The following is a 26,648-nucleotide window of genomic DNA, read 5'->3' as shown; positions in this document are numbered from 1 at the left end:
AATCGAGTCTGGACCAGACAATCCAGTGAGTCAGACTCGCCGACTTGGTTCATGTATGTCATCGTATCCCAACTGCGTAGATCGATCCCCATACTGTTGATCGCTGGGTTGTCTCGTCCAGACGTGTGTAACAAGTTGGCTTGTGTAACAAATGGCTTGTGTGACAAATGGCGTGTGTGAAGAATCTATTGTGAAGAATCAATCAGATCTCAAATTCCAAGTGAGAAAATTACCAGCTGTTTATTGAGAGGTGTCAGTGGTCAATTATCCGACAGCTGTAGTTTACAAGCTCCTCTACACTTAACGCCAATCGAATAGACACAATGTGCGAACTGCCACAGTGCACAGGCATAGATTAAAGAACCTATATACACTAAACGCCAAAAGAAACGTTACCCTGCTTCCTGAATCCCTGAATAAGTCTTATAACCGTGATACGGTGGCATCAGAGAGCGTTGGCAACAGCATTGTATGTCGACCCCATCTGCACCATCCCAAAGGCTCTTACTCTCTCTTCAGCTGTCAATCGTGGCATATTTCTCGTACATCATATTACGTATTTTAGGCTCTCTTCATACCCCACAGAATCATTCTACATGTGAAATGGATGCAAATACCTCTTGAAGATTGCTGCGTTTTGGCGATTGATATTGCTATGTGTAAACAGAAAATGGAAAAATGTTACTTTGCAAGGAAAATAATTTTAGATGTTCCGAAACATATTTTCACAATATCAAAGACTCGTTGTACTTGTTTTCACTAATGCAAATCAGGAGAAAATGTTTTAAAAGACTGAAATCATAGCAATAATTCTTTTACAATTTTACACACTCTACAACAGTTGTTTCTTGTTTTAATAGTTGAAAAATGGTAATTTGAAATGTTTTATAATTGTCCCAAAGCAGAATTTTATGTTAACCTTTCTTTTGGACCTCAAAATCACTGTTATTGGTTTATTTCGACATGGACGAAAATTGGACAATTTAACTCTAAGATGCATTTCACCTAAATTTGAATGCATTTGAGAGGTTTTTTTCGTGATTTGCATAAAGCTGTGTTGTTAAGCTTTTTTTGTAAACTAATACCTTCTAAAATATCTTTGATAGTGTTTCAGTAATTCATAAAGGTGGGAGGGTAACGTTTCTTTTGGCGTTTAGTGTATATGGTCTGTTTACACGTCTGAAATACTTGTCAGTACAGACGCTACTGTGTTCACAAGTAGAGCAGAATTACTCGGTGAAATGTCAGAAGACAAACTGGAACTCGCTTTCTGCTGCATTTGCGCAGTTGCCTATGTCTACTATATATTTTTTAATTTACTTCATTAGAGTTTTCGCAGTTATGATAATACTTTGCCAAATTTTCAAAACACTGATACGGCCTATTGTGTAGTTTACTTTTATGGAGAATAAATCACCGGAAATTATTTGTGGAGAGTCATGACATTACTAACTTTGCCAATGTGACCTTGACCTTTCTTTCAGTTGATACAAATGAATCTGAAATATATTATTGATTGGTTGGTTAATTTAATTTTGTTTAAGCTTATTCTTCTTAAAATTGCGCCTCTGGTTATAATTAGAACATTACACTCGCTTTAATGAGACGATTGTGTCCCATAATTATAATTAGTCCCTAGTGACATGATTGTCCGGGGCCTCCTTATACCCAAGGCAAACAGAAAACTATGCCATTTGGGGCATGAAAGTTATAGTTAGTTAAAGTTTGGGTGAAATTCTAGAATTCTCAAACATTACCACAGGACAGTGTCGTAACTAATAAACTGGCTTTTCAGAAACAATGGTCTTTTCATAACAACGCACGGTGATGAACTGATGAACCAGTAATCCAATGACCAGCGGATCCTGTTATGACCAAGGGACGTAACCATAACCTTGCACGGCGAGATACGAAGCCTGGCTGGTACATGTGTTACGGTCATGTCCCATCAGTCATACTCCCATTAGTCCTACTCCCAATAGTCATTCAGCAAATGAGGGATTAATTAAAACAACAACAGGCATGTACCCTTTGCGCAAAATGGACTAGTCCGCTAATTAAGAGCGCTTGAGGTTAGTTTAATCTCTAACATTGAGAATGCCACAGTCTTTGGTAATGAAAACATAGAAACGAATGTTATTAAAGTAAATTACATCGAAGTTATATCTATATGAACATAATACACCACAACCGTTGATAATCAAAACATTTAAATCAATGTTAAACTCTACTGAGTTTGATTGAGTTTACTCAATCTTATAAAAAACCATAAACTAGTGCATAGAAGTTTAAATGTATACTCTAGCATATCACTCTTGTTATTATGAAAGGATTGATTGAAGTGGAATACGTTACCTCTAGTCGAGGTTTACAACAGGTACTGTTTCAAGGTCACCTTCACAACAAGAATTCTACAAAGGAACACTGTAACCACTGGAAGTGTGTTGTGAAGATTTGCCACACAACCACAACCATGGCCCACAAGAACCTGACACGGTGAGATTCCTCAGCAACATGAGGAAGGGGGCCAGAGAAGAGATTACCGCAATGCCAACCCTGTAGCAGGAAGCAGTTGCCCAAGATGTGGAACTTTGGTGCTGCCATCCAGGGAAGAAAGCGAGTGTATCGCGAGAAGGAAAACAGACTCGTCCGATTGTGGGACCAACTTAAAGCAGGCCAGAAAAACTCAGTTCAATTTCTGGATGCTGTTGTCTACCTCTGCCTAACTGACCATTAATTGCGAAAGTGTGAATTTAAGTTACTGAAGTTAAATAAAGAATAATGTGTTAATGATACCGTTTAATTGTACAGATTATGTAAGTAAACTCTGCTCAAGATCAGATTATGCATGTAGACCATGCTGAAGGCAGATTATTGAAGTTCACGGATGTGAAGCTGCATTATTGTTTCTTGGATCATTCCACTTCATTTTTACAAAGGTATTACAAATGTAGTTGTTGGTGCAGTCAACCATACCATATGTTGAAGCATCCAATCGATGGTAGGAACAACAATCCACCATGGGTCCATAGCATCATTATAAAGTTCTTACAGTAGGACAAAACCATCAACCCACAAAGAGATGAAATCAATTCGTTGCCTTTAGACAGGAGTTTTCCTATCAAACCGCTGTACACTCTTCATAGAGGCGCGAGTGAGTGAGCTTTACGTCGCTTTAAGCAATATTCCAGCAATATCATGGCGGGGGACACCAGAAATGGGCTGCTCATATTGTGCCCATGTGGGAAATCGAACCCAGGTATTCGACGTGAGGAGGGAACGCTTTAACCACTAGGCTGCCCCCACCACCCCATCTTCATACAGAAAGACCAGGAAACGTATACTACCCATCAAAAGTTTAGACTCACTAGTGTAAATGTAGCCACTTACTCCAGTCAACTGTTCAGAACTAGCTATATATTCCATAATGTTTAAAGGTACTGTTTACACATGAACTGTTGTATTGTACAACAAATTCGTAACGTTGAAAAGATTATTGTCATGAGTTCAATAAATCATGTCATCGCGTTAATATGTCATCTTTCCAAATTTCTCATTCATAGTCATGTTCAGTTCAATGACACTACGGTGTCAACAACACTATGCAATTGCCAGAAACCATCTAGAGATACCATTGTTCAAACACGTACACGCCACATGTTCCGTATAGATCTCTAAATAATTACAACAGCTGTGACGTTGTGCAATGCCATCAGAAAATCAAGAACTGTGACGTTGTGCAATGCCAGCAGTTATTGTAGTTATCCACAAAACTATGATTTTTGTTTAAAATTATGCATACACAGCAAAATTCACTTGATGTGTTCTGCAGTATCGTCATGTATTCGGAATAATGTGGGGTTTCTCTTTACAGGGGGCAACATGTCATCAGGAGCAAAACGATCTCAACAACTATTAGGTATGATCATCAAGATACATGTAAAGGCGACACGTGTTATATTGCTCTACCGACATACGTGACCTCTTCCAATTTTCTTTTACGGTCCCCGCTCCACAAAGCGATCGTAGCGCTGAGGTGATCGTAACTTCCATACTTTAACATAGACTTACGGCTGTCGTAGCGCTAAGGTGATCGTAACTCCCATACTTTAACATAGACTTACGACTGTCGTAGCGCTTCGATGGGGCCAAGGTGGGAAGCCGATTACAAGTTTAAAACACATCAATGGCGTCACACAACTATTTAATCAATCTGTTATTTTCCACGAAGGCACAGTTGGGTTGCGTTTATGAACGAACATGACGTCATGTGATTGTTTCACTTTCGGAATCAGGGATTCACTGGTCATTGTGAACGTGCATTCAACAAGTAAAACTGTCGCTATTACAGGTCACTGTGCAAGATTATACAGAAATTATGAATTTCTGATGAAAGTACAGAGGTGCAGAGGTACACGGGTTACAATGACGCAGGAGTGCACGGGTTACAAGGATGCAGATGTATACGGCTTCAGTGATGCAGTAATATTCAGGTGAGTACAAAGAGAGACATAGTTTACACATGTAAGTGGGCAATGAAACACTGTGGTGATTTGTTAAAAGTAATTTTGAATATTGACAATAAGACAATACAAGGAGGCTGACATCAAATGTCAACAAAATCGCTATAGTCAGTCGGGTGGAGATGGTTTGGTTGAGCATTATTTCCACATTTCTGTGTTTTTGTGCGTGACAGCTTGATAGATTCACACACTAGGTGGCGAATCGGCATGAGCTTGTCATGTGATCAACTGTTTGAAATGTTCAACTAAAGTGTATTAATCTGTTTCAAGCAACCACTACTTTTCTTGTGCGCAGAAACTTCGCCAATGATGTATCCTTAACAAAAAGAAGGGATCCTAAACATTTTCGGGATATCTGTTTGAAGAGATTGTTTGCTATGTCTTCATTTCATAAATATCCTCCCAAAATATTTATACTCCTTGATTGTGTTGTTCTTCAGTATATTATGTCCTGTAAAGCCATATCAGATATCGATAACCTTGCAATGTACACATACACTACTTCAGTGGGCACCATTAATACGAATGTTAATATGTCACATCTGGGTTTATGTCTGTGTAGCCCAGTTAGGGCCACCAACATTTGATCACAGGCCCTGAACCGGCATGCGTAACACATGCACTTAACAGAGTATATCATCTGGCGCTACATCGATGGAGCCCTCAACTGAACTGGTGTGGAACATTCCTCTCGAGTCCTCTCGAGTATTTCATGTACGTGTTCAATATCCATGGCCGTACACATAGTTTATCCGAGGTGACATGTATTACAATCGGATCTGGTATGCCGCTACGTGCCCGGTATGACACGATGTTTTGGGAGTGACAGTGAGTTGTGTGTCCTCGCGATTAAGATAAGTAAAGATGCGTGTTTTTCGCCGGAGGAGCCTGATGCACTTTATTTGTGGGATGATAGCTGGAGTCAGTTTAGGCATTGTAGGGGTATGTTTGGTGGAAATGGAAGACACAGCTGATCTGGCTCCTGGTTCGATGCCAGTTGACACCATTACACACCGAGATAACACCCTGAGGAACGAACATCTTAGCCGGAATCTGTTGAACAGAGGGCCTGAATTTGCTGAAGGTAAACATCATTGTATTGCATTAGCTCGTTCCTTCTCAGGCTCTAACGTTATCAATGGTGCACCATCGATGGTAATCACCCATTGTACTCCTACATTCACACTACGATTTGTGGAGTTAAGGGACCGTTCAAAATTTATGGCTAGTGTGTGTATGTGTGTGTGTGTGTTTGTTCTGTACATGATAGGGGGGCACTTGCTTTGTACATTAATCTGAGGGGGGGTTCAATCACATTGCACATGCTTTACCATAAACATCAGCCATAAATTATGATCGGTGCCTCAGTGAACAATTATTTTCAGTTCACAGCAAATTAAATTGATGAGATACTAGTAGTTTATTATTCCGTGAAGATATGATGAATACTTTCGCCTTCATGTCTTGATTCCCTAAGCTTCCTGTGCTTAAAACCCCCTGGATGCCACAGGGACATATATGTCCTTCCCCTTCAACCCTCAATTTCAAGTCCAATAAAAATCAAAATATCCTACGCACACAAATACACTTCACAGTTTCGAAATCTGCGGGAAATTTCCTGTTTCTTGATACCATCCACTATTATTTTAGACAAAGCTCAAGTGCTGAAAATGACCTTTCAAAATAGGCTTCATCGAAAATGTCGCCATTTTTGACACAGTACGAAATCGCGATTCACAGCGTTATTTGCTGTATGTTTACAAATGTGAAAATCAGATAATTACTGGGAGTATTGAATTTCAAAAATAACATATTCATGATCACTGATATCAGTTTTACATGAAATCGCAAATTATAATTCTGAAACGTTGCTGATGAATCTAGAATCGGTTGGGATGTTTTCGAAAATGCACTTACACGAACGGCGTTGAGCGATTTCCGCCATATTGGATAGTGTTTACAAAAAGACGTTTCGCGAAGGCCGGTATTGAGACGCCCATTACATCACGTATATTTCATATTCAGCTTTGAAAAATGCATCACTGAATTCCCCATACATTTTAGAATCAAATTGCAACTGGTCTGTGTCACCAATACCAACTGTCTAGATAAAATGAGACGAAACATATTGGGTGTGAAAACGAACGCTGTGCTCGAAAGACTGCGCTGGTTCGAAATGTAAACAAAGACAAATCGTAGCACAGTGCTTTTATCGATCCGCGATACATAGCGGAGAAATTTACTGTTTTTTAACGCATAACAAAAATTTGGACAACATGTGACAAAGAGGATACTGAAATAGAGTTAACCTGAAAACAATATTGCGTTGTTTGTTGTGCTTTGAAAGATATGCCTGAAAACAGCTGTCACCAGATATCCACAATACACTTCAGATTATTCCGTTACATGTTCTCGGTGGCAATGACGAGAATATTATTAATGTATTGAACAACGCCAGACAGCTGTTGGAGGAACTGAGTGAGGACTGGAATAGCACCGGAGCTCGAGCAGAGAGTCATCGCAAGCCGGCCAAGGCAACCAGTTCGTTCGTTCGTTCACTCGTTCGTTTGTTTGTTATTTAACGCCGCACTCAGCAGTATTCCAGTTTAATGGCGATGGTCTGTAACTAATCGAGTCTGGATCAGACAGTCTAGTGATTGACATCATGAGCATCCGTCTATCTCGGATACGATGGCAGTGTCAACCAAGTCAGCGAGCCTGACCCTCCCGTTAAACGCTGCTGCTGAAGATCATTTATAACCCGGATCAGTTGTAACCCGGATCAGTTGTCACCCTGATTTGATGTAACCCGGATCTGCAAGGGTCCTAATCCAATCAAGACCTATGAAGGTTATGACATAAATGTAAGAATTTGGATGCCTATTACAGAAAAGACTAGAACAGGTCGCGACAGTCTTTCAACATCTACCTATAAATGAAAACTATTCCATCACTTACAGATATAAGATAATTATCCCTACAATGTCACGGATCAATTCTATCTTTAATAGTAAAAATAAATTAATGGATTGGTAGAAATAATTGAAACTGCGATGGTAATATTAGATACGTAAAAGGGACACTATAGTCTGAGTGTGTTTATTTATCAAAGTAACGAGGTGTCATATCGTACAAAGCTGTGGATTGCATGCTGATGAGTCAGTCATGAATTTGTCTTCCCCAAGAACCGGGGTTCGGTTGTCTAGGTAACAAGGTGTCCCCAACCCTATTGTGGCAATAATGCCAGAAGTGGGGTCAAACCACATCCATTCATCATAAATTGTACCCTATTGTACTATTGTGTCATCTTCGATTGCCCGCGATATAATTTCTCCATTCCCATTCGATAGCTTGTCCAAATACCTTGTACACATAGATTTGTAGTGGCAGTGAAGCCACCATCTCCATCCCTGCTGTCAGATAGGACATACTTCGCTCGTGAGAGGTATTTTATACGACGGCTATTAACAGGTTGTTCTGTTCAATCGGACTCAAACCAAACTTGAATGGACCAAAGAACATACTTCGAGTTACCCGAAGTTCGGCACAAACACAAACTTTTGAATAAACAAGATACATGTATACATAGGGACCAAACGTTTATTTGGAAACAACTGTAAGATTGACACAACGGTTATCGGATGTAACACTGAGGTGAGGTGAGGTGAGGTGAGGTGAGGTGAGGTGAGGTGAGGTGAAAATTGGGTTTAACGTCGTGCTTAAGAATATTTCGCTCATATGACGACGTGCGTGCGTGTGTATGTGTATGTGCGGCTGCTTGTACTAGCCCAGACTGAAGCTGGTTTTATATTGCTAGCCCACTGAGATACCATGCCGCAGTAAAGCATGACTACCCCACTCAGACACATTATACTGACCCCGAGCCGACCAGTCCTTGTTGTACCCATTAATGCCGAGCGCCAGGCAGGGACCAACAAGTACCATATTTTAACGTCTTTTGGTATGACGCGGTCGGGGATCGAACCCGCGACCTTCCGCTCTCCGGGCGGACGCTCTTACCACTACACCACGGAGGCGGTCCGGATGTAACAGTGAATAGGTCTAAAGCAGCCATCATAACTGAATGAACGGGTGAAGATCCGGGTTAGAATTGGTCTTCAGTAACCCATGCTTGTCGTAAGAGGCGACTAACGGGACGGGGTAGTCAGGCTCGCTGACTTGGTTGACACATGTCATCGTATCTAATTTGTGTAGATCGATGATCATGTTGTTGATCACTGGATTGTCTGGTCCAGGCTCGCTTATTTACAGACCGCCGCCACATTGCTGGACTGACTTACTGACTGAGTTTGGTTTTACGCCGCTTTTAGCAATATTCCAGCAACATCACGGCGGGGGACACCAGAAATGGGCTTCACACATTGTACCCATGTGGGGAATCGAACACGGGTCTTCGGCGTGACGAGCCAACGCTTTAACCACTAGGCTACCTCACCGCCCCACATTGCTGGAATATAGCTGAGTGCAGCGTTAAACAACAAACTGAATAGGAGTCAACCAACATAACTGAATGGAGATTTGATACACAGGATAATCTTGCGGGGGCTCCTATAATGTGTCTTTGTATTCTGTAAATTAAGTATAACAAACAAAATATTCATGGAAGCCTTACCGTCATTATCCCTGGTTTCACTCTCTATATTCTCTGTTGTTTTACAGCCAATGATACGGTCTCACGTCAGCTCGAGGGGAAGATCCGGGTCCTATGCTGGTTATATCTTCGGCGCACGCAGGAATTAGAGAAGAGGCTGAACATCACTAAGAACAGTTGGGCAAACAAATGTACCAAGCTCATTGTCTTCATAAACAACCACAACGACTCTCTTCCCGCTATAGGACTCGACATGGCGGCAAAGTTGGTGCCGCCCAGCGACTCGCCATTGATAACAGCTTATCGCTATGTGTATAAACACCACTACAATGACGCTGATTGGTTCTTTTCAGCCGAGCAGCTCCCTTTCGTCATCATGGAAAACTTACGTCACTTCCTGTCAGAAAAAGACCCGGATGAGCCAATATATTACGGCCATCGAATGAAGTCGGTTACAGATGTTCCTGGACTGGTTTATGCAGACAGGTGCGCTGGAGTGATCCTGAGCCGAAAAGGGCTTCACCTTTTTGGGCACAAAAGGGTCCTCCCCACCCGTTTGTAACAAGTTTGAGTTCCAGTCTGGTTTGCAGTTTGCGAAATGTATGTTGGAAATTGGTGTTCGGTATGGCGAAACTCGAGACTCGGGGGGCAAGAGTAGGATGTTGTTGCTGGATATTGGTGCGATGATGTCGGACTACCGAGCCACTCCCACTACAACTGTAGATGAGGAGGAAACTGATGTAAAGGTATGTATATATAGGCGGAACGTGAACTTCCGTTGCCTTAAGGTGGTGAGGTGAGGTGAAATTGGATTCAACGTCGTGCTTGAGAATATTTCGCTCATATGATGACGTGAATGCGTGTGTATGTGTATGTGCGGCTGCTTGTACTAGCCCAGACTTAAGCTGGTTTTATATTGCTAGCCAACTGAGATACCATGCCGCAGTGAAGCATGAATACCCCACACAGACACATTATACTGACTCCGAGCCGACCAGTCCTTGTTGTACCCATTAATGCCGAGCGCCAGGCAGGGACCAACAAGTACCATATCTTAACGTCTTTTGGTATGACGCGGTCGGGGATCGAACCCGCGACCTTCCGCTCTCCGGGCGTACGCTCTAACCACTACACCACGGAGGCGGTCATCGTTGCCTTAAGAGGCTATGCGGTGTGCCTCTGTATACATGTAATGCTTTGAACTGAAAGTTTCTGTGATAGGAGTGATAATATAGTACAAATCTGAATTGCATTCGAACGAGTTAAATCAAATATAGGATGATCTGTAGGATCATTTTCCTAAATCGATACTCATGACCTCAATCACTGGATTGCCTGGCCTGGATGCGATCATTTACAGAGCGTCGCCGTGTATTTAGAATACTGCTGAGTGAGGCGTTAAAGATCAAACAACCGAATTTTAAAATATAGGTCCGACGCCAATATGAACGGCGAGCAGAAGACCTTACGTGAGATATCGTGACATCCCTCGATAAATTCTTCTTGTGACGGATGACTGACCTAGATTTTAATTTTGTTTGTCAAACATTGAAGGCTCCAGTTAGTGACTTGTTACGGTATTTCCGTTTCATTTTCTCATCATCACAATAACAGAGTGCTTATATTATTATCGTGAATATATGAGTAACGGCTATTACTCAATTATCTTTATACATTTTTTTCAAATGTCAAAAGCATAATTTTTAAAGCTATTTTTAGATAAAATAATAAGCCTCTTGAAAGATTGCCAAGTTTGTTTTTCCGATGTGTAACCTGTGAAACGAGGATATTTGTTTCCGAGCATACCATGTAATAATCCCATGGTATGTACTATGATTTCAGCCATCACAGAGCATCAGCAGCAGCCTCATCAGTTTCGGCAGGAGCTATTATCTCAAAAATAGTGGACATCACTTTTTCATCTACGATCTCATCAAAATCGGCGCTCGGTAGTTTCCGGTATTCTTCGATCAGTCTGAAGAGCGTAAGCTCCATGTATGAAGGATAAACAAGGCTGGTCCTGTAACTGAATGTTTTATGGGTGTGTCTGCGTTTAAGCAAACATTGTGATTGTGCCATTGATATATATTATGTGATTTTCGTACCTTACGAATCTATAAATAAATACGGAAGAACAATACATGACACTCTTGTCCTTGTTTTCTGTTATATATTGTGATCGTCATCACACCCCTTTTCCATAGCCTCCAAAGAGACCAATCGACTTGTGATCATGAATCAAATTCGACACTGTTTTGACGCACAATATCATCACGCCTTTTCTGATTACCAGATGTTGTAAGAGATTTGATTCCTGTGATCCATGGGAACTCTATGTGGCTTAATCTAGTTTTATGACTGTCACCTCAGCGTGAGAGGAAAAGCCGGAGTGAGTGAGTTGAGTTTTACGCCGCACTCAGCAATATTCCAGCTATATGGCGGCGGTCTGTAAATAATCGAGTCTGGACCAGACAATCCAGTGATCAACAGCATGAGCATCGATCTGCGCAATTGGGAACCGATGGCATGGGTCAACCAAGTCAGCGAGCCTGACCACCCGATCCCGTTAGTCGCCTCTTACAAGCATAGTCGCCTTTTGTGGCAAGCATGGGTTGCTGAAGACCTATTCTACCCCGGATCTTCACGGGCCTGAGGAAAGCCGGAAGCTCTTCAGATTAGGAACGTTTTAATGACTAGCATGAGTGGTGCGAATTAGGCCAATGTCAACAACGTATTCAGTCAAAAGATAGTACATGAAGAGGCATTAATTTATAAGGGGATATATTTTGTACAAAGTATAAAAAGTCAGTTCTGTTTTCAATGTAAATTTATTTTGAAGGAACATTGTGTTTATGAACATTACTGGGTAGGATGAAGGACGGGAGGTTATCCAAGTAGTCCGGGGATGAAGTCAACAGAATGTGGCATTATTTGTTTGTGTTTGGTTCACCAGATTACTCAGGAATAAAGTTTTATCTAAATTACCAAATTAGCATTAAGCTTTTACAGAATTCGAGTTTGGACAAGACAAACACGTGATTGATATATCGAGCAACGCCCAGCAGAACACCAAACCTGACCACTCGATCAAACAAATGGCATTAACTACAAAAATGACAACCTGGAGGCGAAGGTTTTAATCCTTGTTTCCAGTTCATTTAGGAGGCACAGGAACCTGAAACTCTTATGAAGGTAATGAAAATGTAAGCTAGTTATTCAGGTTCTCAATTTATTAATAATGGGTATACAAGCGTAGAACAAGTGGGTAAAATGCATTGCTGTGTAAAAATATAACGCATCTTAGGTGAGAAGAATGGTGGTAATGTAGATTAACCCGTGTAAAATAGCAATATACCACCACGGTAAAGTAACCATTTTCAAAGTAACCAATTACAGGAGTATTTGTGTTTTAATCTATATTTCCATCTTGAAAAATCCAGCCAAAAACAATATCAGATCTGTTCATGGAGCATCCCATGTCAAAAGGATATTGTTGCATATGACAATATTATTTGGTTAAACTACACTTGAACACCACAGGGGCAAAGGGTTCTGGAAGAATCAACCCAAGCAGGATTTGATGGTGCGCAGAAGCGGGAAACTTTCCCCCGTACAGGTACCCGTGATGTCATCTAGGGTGAGGGACCACACCCCGATCCCACCTAGGTTCGACGACACAGCCCATTACACTGAAACCACAAACGAAGACATAAGGGCGTCAACGCTAACTCAAGCATTCATGCTTTGTACATTATGTCTTTATAACATCAATTGAAGAATGCTTTACATAACCTTGATTTAAGGCGTCAACGCTAGCTCAAGCATTCATGAAGACATTGTACATTATGTCTTTATAACATCAATTGAAGAATGATTTTAATAACCTTGATTTTAATATATTATTAATAACCTTGATTTAAGAATGTTTTCAATATTCCTTATTTAAGAATGGCGTGTGTCATAGGTTGATTTGGTATCGCGCTCAACAATATTTCAACTATATCTCGACGACCTTTAAATAATCGACTTTTGACCAGGAAAACCAATGGATAATAGCATGATAACATTATACGACAGGCTGTCGGGCAGGCCACAAAACACATTATTCCCATTTAATTAAGTGTTTAAACATCCTTGCGGCGGTGGAATCATATTCTGACTCAGAAAATAAGGGCATAATTTTTTATGTGTATCACGGAGCCACCAGATTCTGAACATGGGACGGTCGGTCGGAAAAAACAAACTTAATAAAGACAAAATTATCTGAATAATATTCTTGATTCTCATTTATTGTAATAACTATAACAATTTCTCGCGTTCTTTGGACTTGTGACAGCGACTTCTTAAAAGATAAACATTTTATATGACGAGGCGGTACGTTTGAGGTTCGAGTCGGCAGTGTTGGAATGGAAAAAAAGGTTGGTTTGATTTTTTTTAAATTGTGTGTGTGTGTGTGTGTGTGTGGTGTTGTGTGTGTTTTTAAATTGGTGTGTGTGTGTGGGGGTGGGGTGGGGGTCTTTGTTTATAGGCAATAACGACATGCGTGAGTTTTCGTGGTGCCTTTTAGACAGTTACATTTAACAAGGAGGCCACACCGGCTTACCTTTCCTTTGATGCTCTGCTCATCGTCATACGACACCCATGCCGTGTTGTTGTACAAGTATGGAACACCAGCGGTGGCATCCCATACCCTAGTCGCCCCGGACTTTAGCGCCATGCAAATCTACAAACACAAAAAATGGTCAATCACTTATAATGTGACGGCCACTTTCTCATCAAGGTATTTGTGAAACAGGTCTCGGGTGTTTGTATATATTCTCCAACCCGCCATCAGTCTTCGGACCGTTCATAGTTTATGGCTTGGGGGGAGAAGTATGATGATGATTTAAAGGTGGGTCACCCATTTTGTTCTGGCGAGGTAAGGTACACACCTAGTTGGGGGGCCATCAAATTTGTACATGAAAGTGTGTTTAAAATTATGCTTAGAAATTATGGGTAGGGGGTTCATTGATTTTGTACATGACATGCAGGGGGGGGCACTTATTTTGTACATAAATTTTTTTGGGGGGAGGGGGGTTCCATTCACACTGTGCATGCTTCTCCATAAAAATCATCACCCGCCCTAGCCATAAATTATGAACGGTCCCTAACGAACGTGCACGCGCGCACACACGCACACACACACACACACGTTTGTCTCTGCGTGTGCGTGTATCTATAGTGTACTAAGAAAGCAGATGACACTTGTATATTTAAAACAAATGGCATCGTGTATCCGTAATAATATAGTTGCAATTGTCTTTGTCTGGATAGTCATGACGCTAGCGTTCGAGTCGCAGCACAGAGTAACCTCCCTTGATTTTCCCCGCTCTCAATTTACACTTAACTGTGTTCCCTTACCCTTCGATAGTTACCGTAATCATTTCTGTATTTAAATTCGTTCTGCTGATAAATTACATGTATGTACATGTGTTCATTGCCTTGAGATATTACAGCTACCAAATATAATATGGCCACCTTGATTTCCAAGTAATGGTTTCTTAACTCCACAGTTCTGTACCCGTGAAGATCCGGGGTAGAATAGGTCTTCAGCAACCCCTGTGCTTGCCATAAAAGGCGACTATGCTTGTCGTAAGAGGCGACTAACGGGTCGGGTGGTCAGGTTCGCTGACTTGGTTGACACATTTCATCGGTTCCCAATTGCGCAGATCGATGCTCACGCTGTTGATCACTGGATTGTCTGGTCCAGACTCGATTATTTACAGACCGCAGCCATATAGCTGGGATATTGCTGAGTGCGGCGTAAAACTAAACTCACTCACTCACTCACTCCACAGTTCTGTTGAAATTATCAACGGATTGCTTAGTGAGTACAGTATATTTTCACTTTGATCAACATTCCCACCATACCATAGCAGGGGACACCAGTAATGGGCTACACCATATACAACACACGTGAGCGCTCGAACCCAGACCTTCGGTGACCGGGAAAGCTTTAACACCACCGCGATCATTGACGCTGCAAAAAGATGCAGGGCTAGATATTTAAAAGCAAAATCAAGTTTATTTATTGGATGGATGTAGTTTTATTAATCTCTCAAAATTTAATCTCTCATGACGTCAACCAACCATAGCGGCTAGCACTCAGCGTTCAAAATTAACGTCGGTCCTTTGGCCCGAAGCCAACTGAAAGCCACTCGGACCCCCAGCTTTTGTTTTCTGTAGGTCCTTATGGTCGACAGCTTTTTCATCCCCAATAACTAAGATTATTATATTTCAGAAAATAACATTCAGTAATTTCTAGCTTTTATCTCGATCAGCAGCTGTTGTCTGTAAGTGAAACGACTATCAGTTTCGAATAAACAATTTAGATTTATTCATCTTTTAACCTCGAACAAGTTGTCTGAATGTATTGCAAAGACTAGTCAGTCACTAGAGTTAAATTAAACTCTTTAACTCAACTTTGTTAGCCGTCACATTTTTGTTTGCTGGGAATTACTTATATTGTAGCTAAAATATAGGGCCTACACATTCTGATCAGGACCCACAACTTTTTATGATTCTGGGTCCTTTGGGCCTGCAACATTTCAGGTTTAAGGGCAAACACAGCCTAGCACTCTCACAGCGCGTCTAACCATTCCATATTTCCCATGGTGTAGGCAGAATAGACCTGTCCAGTTGATCATCCGGTTGGTGTGGCTTTCTAAGAGGTCAGTGGGCGGTGAGGTAGCTTTGTGGTTAGAGTGTTCGCTAGTCACACCGAAGACTCGGGTTCATTTCTCCACTAGGGGTACAATGTGCGGTCTGTATTTCTGGAGTTGAATATTGCTAAAGCGGCATAAAACCGTACTCACTCCCCATTCCACCACGGGAACGTAAGGGAAACCCTCTCGACCAAACGTCTGCTAAATGCGTTTAATCTGATAATCCCATAATAACTGACACTTGTCGGTCAAATATTATTCATGAAGGCCTTGGAAACAGTTCAATTTCACCTTCGCTTCTTTATTCATGCTTTGACGGGACAGAGAGATTGTATGACGCTTCCTTCGTTTAGTCAAGTGGGGTTGGTTCTGGTAAGTCTGACTGTAATATACTTACGCCCTGGTATATGTAGACACCATGCACGTGGATTGCTGGTCCAGGTGCTCCACGTGCAACAGCAGGTGCGTGAAGTCCGTGCTTGGAACTGTCAGCCAGTGTGTAGGATCTTCCATATGCCGGCACCCCCATCAAGATCTTGGACCGTTCTAGACCTGCTTTCATGTAGAAGTTCAACATGCCTTCCTGAAACCCACAATGACGTCACGATGACAATCTGTTTTACATTTGTGCAAGAAAATGCAAGAAGAAAAGGACGCACATTCACCAAATACCATGTTTTTCAACAATAAGGCTTTCCCGCCATTTACTTTCCTACAGAACGTTTCCTGTCTTATCCGAGGTTTAACTTCTTATCAATTACCTGTTAGGAACTGTTCTGTTCAAGTTCGGAAATAAAAGTAACTTAAAGCGACAAAATCATTGTGTTCTATGGTTTTTTTCAGGAAGGCACAATTATGTGATTTTATTGTAAACAATTTGCATATGTAGTGTGCATACTTTTCGGCCAGTAACGTTCGGACAAAACACATTACAAAATATTGAAATCCACAATGTATTCAAGAACACTTTCCAGTTTTTAGGAACCTCAAGTCTGAGAATGGTATGAATGTATTCTGGTAGAGCTGGGTACGGATAAGGGTGGGGAGATGGTGGTTGCTATGACATCACAAATCTCTCTGACAGCTGAAAATTGTTTACTAAAGCCTGGATATGTGTGTTTACAAACTGAAAGAGTTTAAAGAATAATTGTGGATGATAAACATAAATTCGTTCGGAGTTTTTGAACATTTGTATTCGAGTTTGTTAATTTGATATGAAAGACACTCGGGAGTGATTCTATATTCCCACTGGGTTATTGTCCCTTAAAACACGTACATGGTCTGGTTTGGTTAAGGGGCTCTTTAACCTTAACGGGTGGTTGGGTAGCCTTGCGGTTAAAGCGTTCACTCGTAACGCCGACAACCCGGGTTCGATTCCCAACATTGCCCATTTTCTGGTGCCGCCCTCCTTGACACTGCTGGAATATTGCTATAAGTGGCGTGAAAACATACTCATTCACTCACTTAAACCTTGTGTTTGTATTTTTTAATGGACATCAGGACAAACAGTTGTTTTAAGCCGCTTAACTTGAAGTCGGCAGACCCTCATTTAACAAATCTGCAGCTCTCTCTGACAAATAAATCGACACATATATCCACTGAAGGACATACGGACCCACACAATTCATAAACTCCGGGCCCGCCACGATACCTACGTGCCACGGGCCTTCGGGCAGGCATCTATTTGGAACGCTACTGTATAACATTTATAATACTTTACGTGACTATGTCATCAAACGCTTACAGTCGACAGGTACGGGATCTCGCCCTTGGGGGCCACAAGCGGGCTGTTGTAACCGGTGACATTGTCGTGCTTGGCATTGAAGACGTGGAAATCATACGTCATCACTGTGGCGAAGTCGATATTTCTGTAAAAATGTAGAGGTGAGGTTAGGTGAGGTGAAATTGGGTTTAACGTCGTGCTTCAGAATATTTCGCTCATATGACGAAGTGCATGCGTGTGTATGTGTATGTGCGGCTGCTTGTACTAGCCCAGACTGAAGCTGGTTTCATAGTGCCAGCCCCCTGAGATACCATGCCGCAGTGAAGCATGAATACCCCACTCAGACACATTATACTGACTCCGAGCCGACCAACCCTTGATGTACCCGATTAATGCCGAGCGCCAGGCAGGGACCAACAAGTACCATATTTTAACGTCTTTTGGTATGACGCGGTCGGGGATCGAACCCGCGACCTTCCGCTCTCCGGGCGGACGTTCTAACCACTACACCACGGAGGCGGTCGTAAAAAGGTAGAAAGCTCGCCCGTAGAAGTACATTGTATTAATTGTAAAAATGTAGAATTCTTGCCTGTAGAAGTACATTGTATTAATTGTACTTTAATATCAACTCTTGTGAATACGCACGTCAGGCTATCCAGCTTAACACTGCACTTTTCAGATCCAATACATGACTATAAGTGAGTGAGTATGGTTTTGCTCCGCTTTTTATTCCAGCAATATCAATGCGGGGAACGCCAGAAATTGACGTCACACATTGCACCCATGTGGGGAATGGAACCCGGTCTTCGGTGTGGAGAGAGAACGTTATAACCACAAGGCTATATCTATTTAACTATGATACCCGTGTTAAATGCATCACCGTCTAATAATTTTAATTTTAATAAATTAATTTTTTTTTATTCCATGGCGCACTTTCTCCACTGCCTTGACCACAAGCAGCCGTGGACGAAGACACTAACATGGTATGTCTCACAGTCCCTGTACGGCATTGTGTTCACTTTCTGCAATGCTAAAGCCCTAAATGAAACATCTACATATTTTTATGTTAACGTTCTGATCCTCCCATCTCACTGGGGCTTCTTTTTCCATTTAAAAACGTATTATTTGTTTCCATGAATATATATGCATAGACTCGGCATTGGTCTAACACTAACTTGGTGGAAACACTTACTGAGTGAGGACAGACATATCGTAAGCCCAACCCGCTATATATCTGTTGTTGGACAGAGCCATGGTGAGCAGCAAAGGGGCTGTCCCGTTCAGTTTCGCCTCGTCATTGATGGTCTTTCTGAAAATCTGAAAAGTAGCAATGAAATTCCACGCGAATTCATAGCTGTCGAGTTCCCACTGGATTATTTGTTTCACTAAAACTCTGCCGTTTTTTCCATAAATCTGTGCATGCTAAATTCGATTCCGAGTCCGCATGTTTAGAGATTTTGTCTATTAGGAAGTTGCACTTTTGGTATATACCATCATGGCGACCCACAGGGAACTTCAGGATATTTTCAAGTCAAGAAACATTATGAGATGTCTACACAATTAAGGTTTCATTTTGACTGATTGAGAAAACGGTCAAAATTTGTGCCCAATATGCAACTTCAAAATAGTCATAATATTAAAGCGTAAAACAAGATTTGTGTATGAGGACTTACTGATATCAGTTTCATGTAACCGTCTTTCTGTGTTCTGCTTGGAAATTCCCAGTCAAAGTCAACACCGTCAAGTTTCAGTTTCCGTAGAAATGAGCCGGCACCTTTTGCAAATCTGAATAGAAAATATGGTAATTACATCATTTATGTCAGAATAATTTTCATGCATGGTTTTACGCCGCTTTCAGTAATATTCAAGCACAGGCAAACTGTAGCGCAAATAGGGTTGGGCAACGGAGACAAAATGACCAGTCTTCCTATAATGCGAGCAATATATTCAAGCAATACCAGGGCGGGGGACACCATAAATTAGCCTTACATATTGTACCCATCGAACCCAGGCTTTCGGTGTGAAAGGCAAATGCTTTAACAATAGGGCTACCCAACCGCTCCTTATTTGAGTAGCAAAATAGATGTGAACATAACAGTGAAAGAATAATTAGATTCTCTTCTCGTAACTATCCCACCCTCGATTATTCAGTGAATTATGTGTCTATACTGTAATGAGAAAAACGCTGGACCAGTTCGCTAAAATTGCTTCGTATAATTCCACAGGTCGTGAAGGAACGTTGTATGTACAAACTCTTAACGCACTGACAATGCTTGCACTATACAGATTATCGGAGATTCGTATAATTTGACTGGACGGCTATTTTGAGTTGTTACTGTCATGTCTTTCAGATCGGACTCGAAGAGCATGGCCACTGGGCACAAGCCTATCTTAGCGCTCAGGTGATCGTAACTTCCATACTCCTTCTGACCGCCTCCGTGGTGTAGTGGTTAGAGCGTCCGCCCGGAGAGCGGAAGGTCGCGGGTTCGATCCCCGACCGCGTCATACCAAAAGACGTTAAAATATGGTACTTGTTGGTCCCTGCCTGGCGCTCGGCATTAATGGGTACAACAAGGACTGGTCGGCTCGGAGTCAGTATAATGTGTCTGAGTGGGGTATTCATGCTTCACTGCGGCATAGTATCTCAGGGGGCTAGCACTATAAAACCAGCTTAAGTCTGGGCTAGTACAAGCAGCCGCACATACACATACACACGCATGCACGTCGTCATATGAGCGAAATATTCTCAAGCACGACGTTAAACCCAATTTCACCTCACCTCACCTCCATACTCCTTCACACTCTGGTGATAGTTGTAGCCCTGAGCTCGTGCAACGGTACACGTGGTATTTAGAATGGTTGTTTGTTTGTTGTTTAGCGGCGCAGTCTGTAAACATTCGAGGGGCGGTGGGGTAGTCTAGTGGTTAAAGCGTTGGCTCGTCACGCCGAAGACCCGAGTTCGAATCCCCACATGGGTACAATGAGTGAAGCCCATTTCTGGTGTCCACCGCCGTGATATTGCTGGAATATTGCTAAAAGCTGCGTAAAACCAAACTCAGTCAGTCAGTCAGTAAACATTCGAGTCAGGACCAGACAATCCATTAATCAACAGCATGAGCATCGATCTATCTATTGGCTTATGAGGATACGTGTTAACTAAGTCAGCGAGCCTGACTACCCGATCCCGTTAGTCGCCTCTTACGACATGCATGGTTACTGAAGAGCAATTCTAATCCGGATCTTCATGGGTCGTATATATAATGAGAGAATTTACATGCATACCAAAAATCGAGGATGTAAAATTATGTGTGGCAATTTTAACATGTAAGTAAGTGAGTATCGTTTTACACCGGGTTCAGCATTATCAGGGAGGGGGACACCAGAGATGGAATTCAAACATGATACCAGTGTCGGGAATCGAACCCAGATCTTCGGCGTGACGAACGATGGAGCGTAACGCTACTTATGTTAATGGGAAATACTGAGAGATGCATGTATCTGAAGATACAAAAATACCTGACTTGTGATTAAATGAAAAACAAATGACCTTTTCAGCCAAAACGGAACTTGTCATTGAAGATCAGGTATAATTCTTGGGGGAAAAAGTAATTACCTTTCAACAAAGGAGTAATGAAAAATATTTTATCATTGTCAGCCTTATTTTCTTCAAACAAGTGAAAATATGTGTGTGTTAATAGTTGGTTTAAATTGAATGTCGTCTTGTGCCCTTGAAGTCAGTCGGTGATAGCAGTATGCTTACACTATCAACCCCTGGTTTGCTTTACAAGATTCGACCAAACAGTAGACCATGACGCATCAATATGCCTTCGAAAAACATAATCGATTCGACTCACGTTTCCATGGCAGCGACCCCTCCATCCACTACCGCTGGGAACCCATTTTGAAGAGATACCAGCACCTTCAGGTTGGGATTGACCTTCTTCAGCGCAACCATCTCTGAGAACTTTGCGAGGTCGGCAGTGTGCGCTGGAATAATGCCGTTCTTGGAGGCTTCAGCGAAGGCATATACGACATGCGTGCAGAGGTCTGCTGGAATCCTGGCGATTGGTACACGTGCACTCGGCTGGTAGTAGCAAACAAACGTCTTGCCGCCTGCAGCTGCAGATAGATCATCATTATATCAACCACACGTTAATGGTTGTATCAACCACACAGTCATGAGTATATCAACCACACGTTAATGGTTGTATCAACCACTCAGTCATGATTATATCAACCACACGTTAATGGTTGTATCAACCACACGTTAATGGTTGTATCAATCACACAGTCATGAGTATATCAACCACACGTTAATGGTTGTATCAACCACACAATCATGATTATATCAACCACACGTTAATGGTTGTATCAACCACACAGTCATGATTATATCAACCACACGTTAATGGTTGTATCAACCACACAGTCATGATTATATCAACCACACGTTAATGGTTGTATCAACCACACAGTCATGATATATATCAACCACACGTTAACGGTTGTATCAACCACACAGTCATGATTATAGCAACCACATGATTATATCAACCACACGTTAATGGTTGTATCAACCACACAGTCATGAGTATATCAACCACACGTTAATGGTTGTATCAACCACACATTCACGCTTGTATCAACCACATCACGCTTGTATCAAACAAATGATTATATTTACTACTTAAGGATTATATCAACCAAACGTTAAGGATTATATCAACCGCACTTTAAGGATTATATATATTTACCATGCGTTAAGGATTATATTTATATCACGTTGAGCAAACATTTCGAAAAATCTGTTGGACATGCCATTGGTAAATCTACAATTAGGGACATTTTGATATCTAAAGATAAATGGTTAGGACTTTCAGAAGATTCGGCCTCTATTTCTCGTGCCAGAAATGCAAAACACCAAAATTTGGAAGAAGCCCTAATTCTTTGGATTAATGACTTGAATAGCAAAAATGCTGCAGTAAATGATGCAATGATTGTTCAGAAAGCGGATTTGTTTGGCACACAACTTGGCATTTCGGATTTTTCCTATTCACGTGGTTGGCTGTCACGTTTCAAATCTCGTTTCTCTCTCTCCCAAAAAAACTATCAGGGCGAAGCAGCTAGTTCCGATAAAACGGCAATTTCAAAAGGGAGAGAAGAGTTGAAATCAGTGCTCAAGAATTACGAGCCTGGTGATATTTTCAATTTGGATGAGACAGGTTTATTTTATAAATTAGACCCACATTACACTCTAGCTTCAAAGGCTTGCGCAGGCGTCAAAAGATCTAAAGAGCGCATCACAGTAGCACTCTGCTCCAATGCCAGTGGGACAATGAAAATGACACCATTCGTCATCGGCAAGGCAAGACGACCAAGGTGCTTCGGCCGAGATTTCAACCCGGAAGTGTATGTCCGTTATCGCCATAACACCAGAGCATGGATGACCAGTGAATTATTCAGTGACTGGTTGCGACACTTTGACAGATCCATGCGTCTGAAAGGTCGTACAGTCATCCTTCTATTAGATAATGCTGCCAGCCATAAGCACAAGGACTTTCGACTGACCAACGTCACCGTGCACTTCCTTCCTCCCAACACCACTGCTCATATTCAACCAATGGACGCTGGTATCATCCGGAACTTTAAAGCCCTTTACAGGAAGTCGCTAGTGAAACACTACATCACATGTGCTGAGAATGGCCAACCCCAGACGCTAACAGTAAGGTTAGCAATCAGGTTCGTCAAGTCTGCCTGGGATGGAGTGAGTGCGAAGTGTATCAACAACTGCTTCAAACACGTCGACATAATTCCCACGACAGCTGAGATTGAGGATGAAAACGATGATGACATCACCCTTGCTGAGCTGCGAAATTTAATGCAGCAATTACCAAGAAGTGATGGGGACGAGGTCCCAACTGCTGAACAGTACGTGAACGAAGACACTATCGTAGACACCGGCCACGAGCTTACTGATGAGGAAATCCTCAACAGAGTACAACCACCGACAGACGACCAGTCAGACGACGAGGACCAACCAGCAGTTGTCCCGCCAACAGTATCGGAAGCTCTTCAAAACGCCAACAGGTTGTTACAATTCTACGAATGTAATGGCGACGAATCTTGTGATGGACTTGGTTAAAAAACTGGATGAAATCAAACCGACGAAACAAACATCAATGACAGACTTTTTAAAGAAATAAATGTGCTTCATGGGAAATGTCAAGATACTGAGTGAAGTGAAGTAAGATGTAATGTGAGTCAATGTGATGAAAGACTGTTTATTGGTACATTTACGATCACTTATGTATAGTATGATCAATTGTTTTTGCTTATTTTGACTATTGATTTTTTGATATATATATATATACATGTACATGAATAAATTTTCAATATACATCGGCAATACGTTTTGCTTGTTTGATCCAGTTAACCGGACGCCTCGCTATCCGGACGATTTCTGAGTGTAACCAGAATGTCCGGATAAACGGGGTTCGACTGTATATCAACCACGCATCCATCACAACACACTACACTACAGACACACTGTTGTACACAGACACAGCACAGACACTAATAACAAACTACAAACACACTTGGCTGAGGATACTACAAATGCTAAAACAGATACACATAGATAAACCTCAGACACACTGGATATTTACTGCACCTACACGTGATCAGCTCACTCCCGACCATAGGGGAACACCGTGTAAATTTACACATATCAACATGCCACACTTATGTGGCTCCTAAACGTCTGGTACTTATACTTCCCTGTTTGTCAGACTTGTATTTGTTCAGGTGGTTTACGAAATGACAATGCGACAGTGTTCGCTATACGCTTTGGATGGCTTTAATTAACGTAAGGCTTGTACTTGTCTTTGTTTAGATATTTAGACAGTTATTGATATTTCTGTATTGTAATCCTACCTGTAGCTACGCAGCATGCTGCAATAAAGGTACACAGCCATACACCGGTCCAGATCCGCTCACCACAGTCACTGTAAACAAAATTACTCATCTTAAGAGATTGGTCATTGGGGATCAGGCGGGCGATTTTAGAGCTATTGTGTTTTGCTGACAACCCAAGATGCAAGATCATCTTCTTCCAAATACATGTAACCTGTTTTCAAGGACACCCTACTCTCATCCTTCTATAGTACCGGTACATAAGGGCGATGGGACAGCCTTGTGATCACACCGAAGACACGGGTTCGATTCCCCACATGGGTACAATGTGTGAAGCCTATTTCTAGATGTCCCACGACGCGATATTGCTGAAATATTGCTGAATGCGGTTTAGAACCATACTCACTCTTTAATACATGACGCGTCTCAAAATTCAAGACAGCCATTGTCATTCATTTACACATGACTTGAGCAACATAAATTATCGTCAGTTGCAAACACCCGGTGCAGACAGAATAATCGTACGCGCTTGTAAATGGATGTCAAGATCAGTGGTATCGGGTTTTATCAGACATGGCTAGTGATGATTAACGACATTTTACAACACCGAGTAACATGTGCAACGTCAAGCATGTTACGTACACGGTATCACTTACCGAATCATTATTTAAAATCAGCCGTCCTAAGTAAGTCACGACTATGGCTTACAGAGCGACATGTTTCATTCGAGGTTATAACACGCGTTCGCTACATGTTTGCGAAACCTTAACCTCAATCTCTACATGTTTACGAAACTTCAACCTCACTTTCTATCACGATCAGAGGTCGATTCGGAGCCTCCATGCATAGCTATATTGTTGTTTGTTTGTTGTTTGTATAGCGCCGCACTCATCAATATTCCAGCTATACAAATTCGAACCTGGCCCATATAACTAACCGACTGGCAATATGAGCATCGATCTATGCAGTTTGAACACGACGACAAGCTCCAACCAAGTGAAAGAGCCTGTCCACGCGATCCCGTTAGCCTCCTCTTACAACATCATAGGGACGGTGGGGTAGCCTAGTGGTTAAAGCGTTGGCTCGTCACGCCGAAGACCCGGGTTCGAATCCCCACATGGGCACAATGTGTGAAGCCCATTTCTGGTGTCCCTCGCCGTGGTGTTGCTGGGATATTGCTAAAAGCGGCGTAAAACCAAACTCAGTCAGTTACAACATCATGAAAAGCCAAAAGACTATAAGGGACCGTAGGGGTAGGGGGAGGTCGGGGATGGGGAAATGATTATTTTATGGAGAAGCATGTACAATGTGAGTGACCACCCTAAACTGTCTGTACAAAGTAAGTAAGTTTCAGCTCTGCCCCCATTGCATGTCATGTACAAACTCAATGATCCCCTCCCATAATTTTTAAGCGTAAGTTTGTAAAGTAATATGTACAATATTGCTGACCCCCCTCCCCAGAACAAAATGGGTGACCCACACACACTCACACACACCTTAAAGTCATCATCACGCGCACACACATAAATTATGAACGGTCGCTAACAGAGGAGGGAATATCCCATGAGGACGGTTTGCGTCATAATCCCTGTCAGCATGCTTTATGAAAGAGGTATTGTAAGGTGGCACTTCTATATAAATACCTATTGGATCTTACCGTATTTTCATCATGTCGGCTCCATGAGTCGCACTATATGTGTAATTCCCAATGAGATTTGCCCAAATGATTTCAGAACTAGAGAGAAACACTTCCGCGTTAGACGGGGAATTCACTGTCGCGTTATTTGTGCTATTAATAGCTACTTCCGTCAAACGCGGAGCACAGTGAAAGAGATCTTCCTTGTCTCGTCTTACCACAGTATTTGAGCACAGATTGACAGTATACTGAAATGATAAATCATCCGGTCATTATTTTCCTTTTTCCTCAGTCCTCAAAAGAACTGATCTGACAAAATTATATTAATATTTTGTTAATAATGTTAAACTTATAGATGAGTAATACGGATATTAAGTCATGTTACTGGATTGTTGGCTTATCACAGCAAAATTATGTATTAATATTTTGTTATGTATAATGTTAAACTCATAGTACCCTCTGTGTGACTAGTAGTATACGTTTGATATTAAGTCATGTATAGTTTGATGTATCTGTGTGGCTTATCACCCCTAGTATA

General features: G+C 41.7%; 2 protein-coding genes across 3 annotated transcripts; one reads left to right on the top strand and one right to left on the bottom strand.

The window, feature by feature from the left end:
* Nucleotides 1-5,192: 5,192 nt before the first annotated feature.
* LOC124260604 (glycoprotein-N-acetylgalactosamine 3-beta-galactosyltransferase 1-like) lies at nucleotides 5,193-11,280 on the top strand. Its single transcript, XM_046694925.1, has 3 exons — nucleotides 5,193-5,607; nucleotides 9,204-9,881; nucleotides 10,978-11,280. Exons 1-2 carry the CDS (start codon nucleotides 5,388-5,390, stop codon nucleotides 9,695-9,697), a joined length of 714 nt encoding a protein of 237 aa, XP_046550881.1. The 5' UTR covers nucleotides 5,193-5,387; the 3' UTR covers nucleotides 9,698-9,881; nucleotides 10,978-11,280.
* Nucleotides 11,281-11,947: 667 nt separating this feature from the next.
* LOC124260569 (acidic mammalian chitinase-like) lies at nucleotides 11,948-26,277 on the bottom strand. Of its 2 annotated transcripts, none has more exons than XM_046694891.1 (9): nucleotides 26,132-26,277; nucleotides 24,496-24,566; nucleotides 21,417-21,681; nucleotides 19,236-19,347; nucleotides 18,755-18,879; nucleotides 17,584-17,707; nucleotides 16,237-16,422; nucleotides 13,739-13,858; nucleotides 11,948-12,824 (listed from the first exon to the last, which is right to left on the bottom strand). In XM_046694891.1, exons 1-9 carry the CDS (start codon nucleotides 26,143-26,145, stop codon nucleotides 12,798-12,800), a joined length of 1,044 nt encoding a protein of 347 aa, XP_046550847.1. In that variant the 5' UTR covers nucleotides 26,146-26,277; the 3' UTR covers nucleotides 11,948-12,797. The 2 variants fall into 2 exon arrangements, with proteins under 2 accessions (XP_046550847.1, XP_046550848.1); XM_046694892.1 differs by lacking the exon at nucleotides 26,132-26,277 and adding an exon at nucleotides 25,131-25,154.
* Nucleotides 26,278-26,648: the final 371 nt, after the last annotated feature.

The sequence above is a fragment of the Haliotis rubra genome, unplaced genomic scaffold, assembly GCF_003918875.1.
Source record: "Haliotis rubra isolate DU_JTF1 unplaced genomic scaffold, ASM391887v1 Scf77, whole genome shotgun sequence".
Lineage (NCBI taxonomy): Eukaryota > Metazoa > Mollusca > Gastropoda > Lepetellida > Haliotidae > Haliotis > Haliotis rubra.
Note: the sequence above shows the minus strand (reverse complement) of the source record. Positions and strands in the feature narration are given on the sequence as shown.

Coding starts and splice junctions, on each gene's coding strand:
- LOC124260604 (XM_046694925.1), top strand. CDS start 5,388: ATGCGTGTTTTTCGCCGGAGGAGCCTGATGCACTTTATTTGTGGGATG. Junction 5,608..9,203: donor AGGGCCTGAATTTGCTGAAG/GTAAACATCATT, acceptor GTTGTTTTACAG/CCAATGATACGGTCTCACGT.
- LOC124260569 (XM_046694891.1), bottom strand. Junction 17,708..18,754: donor GATATGTCTGTCCTCACTCA/GTAAGTGTTTCC, acceptor ACATTTTTACAG/AAATATCGACTTCGCCACAG. Junction 13,859..16,236: donor GTGTCTACATATACCAGGGC/GTAAGTATATTA, acceptor TTGTGTTTGTAG/ATTTGCATGGCGCTAAAGTC.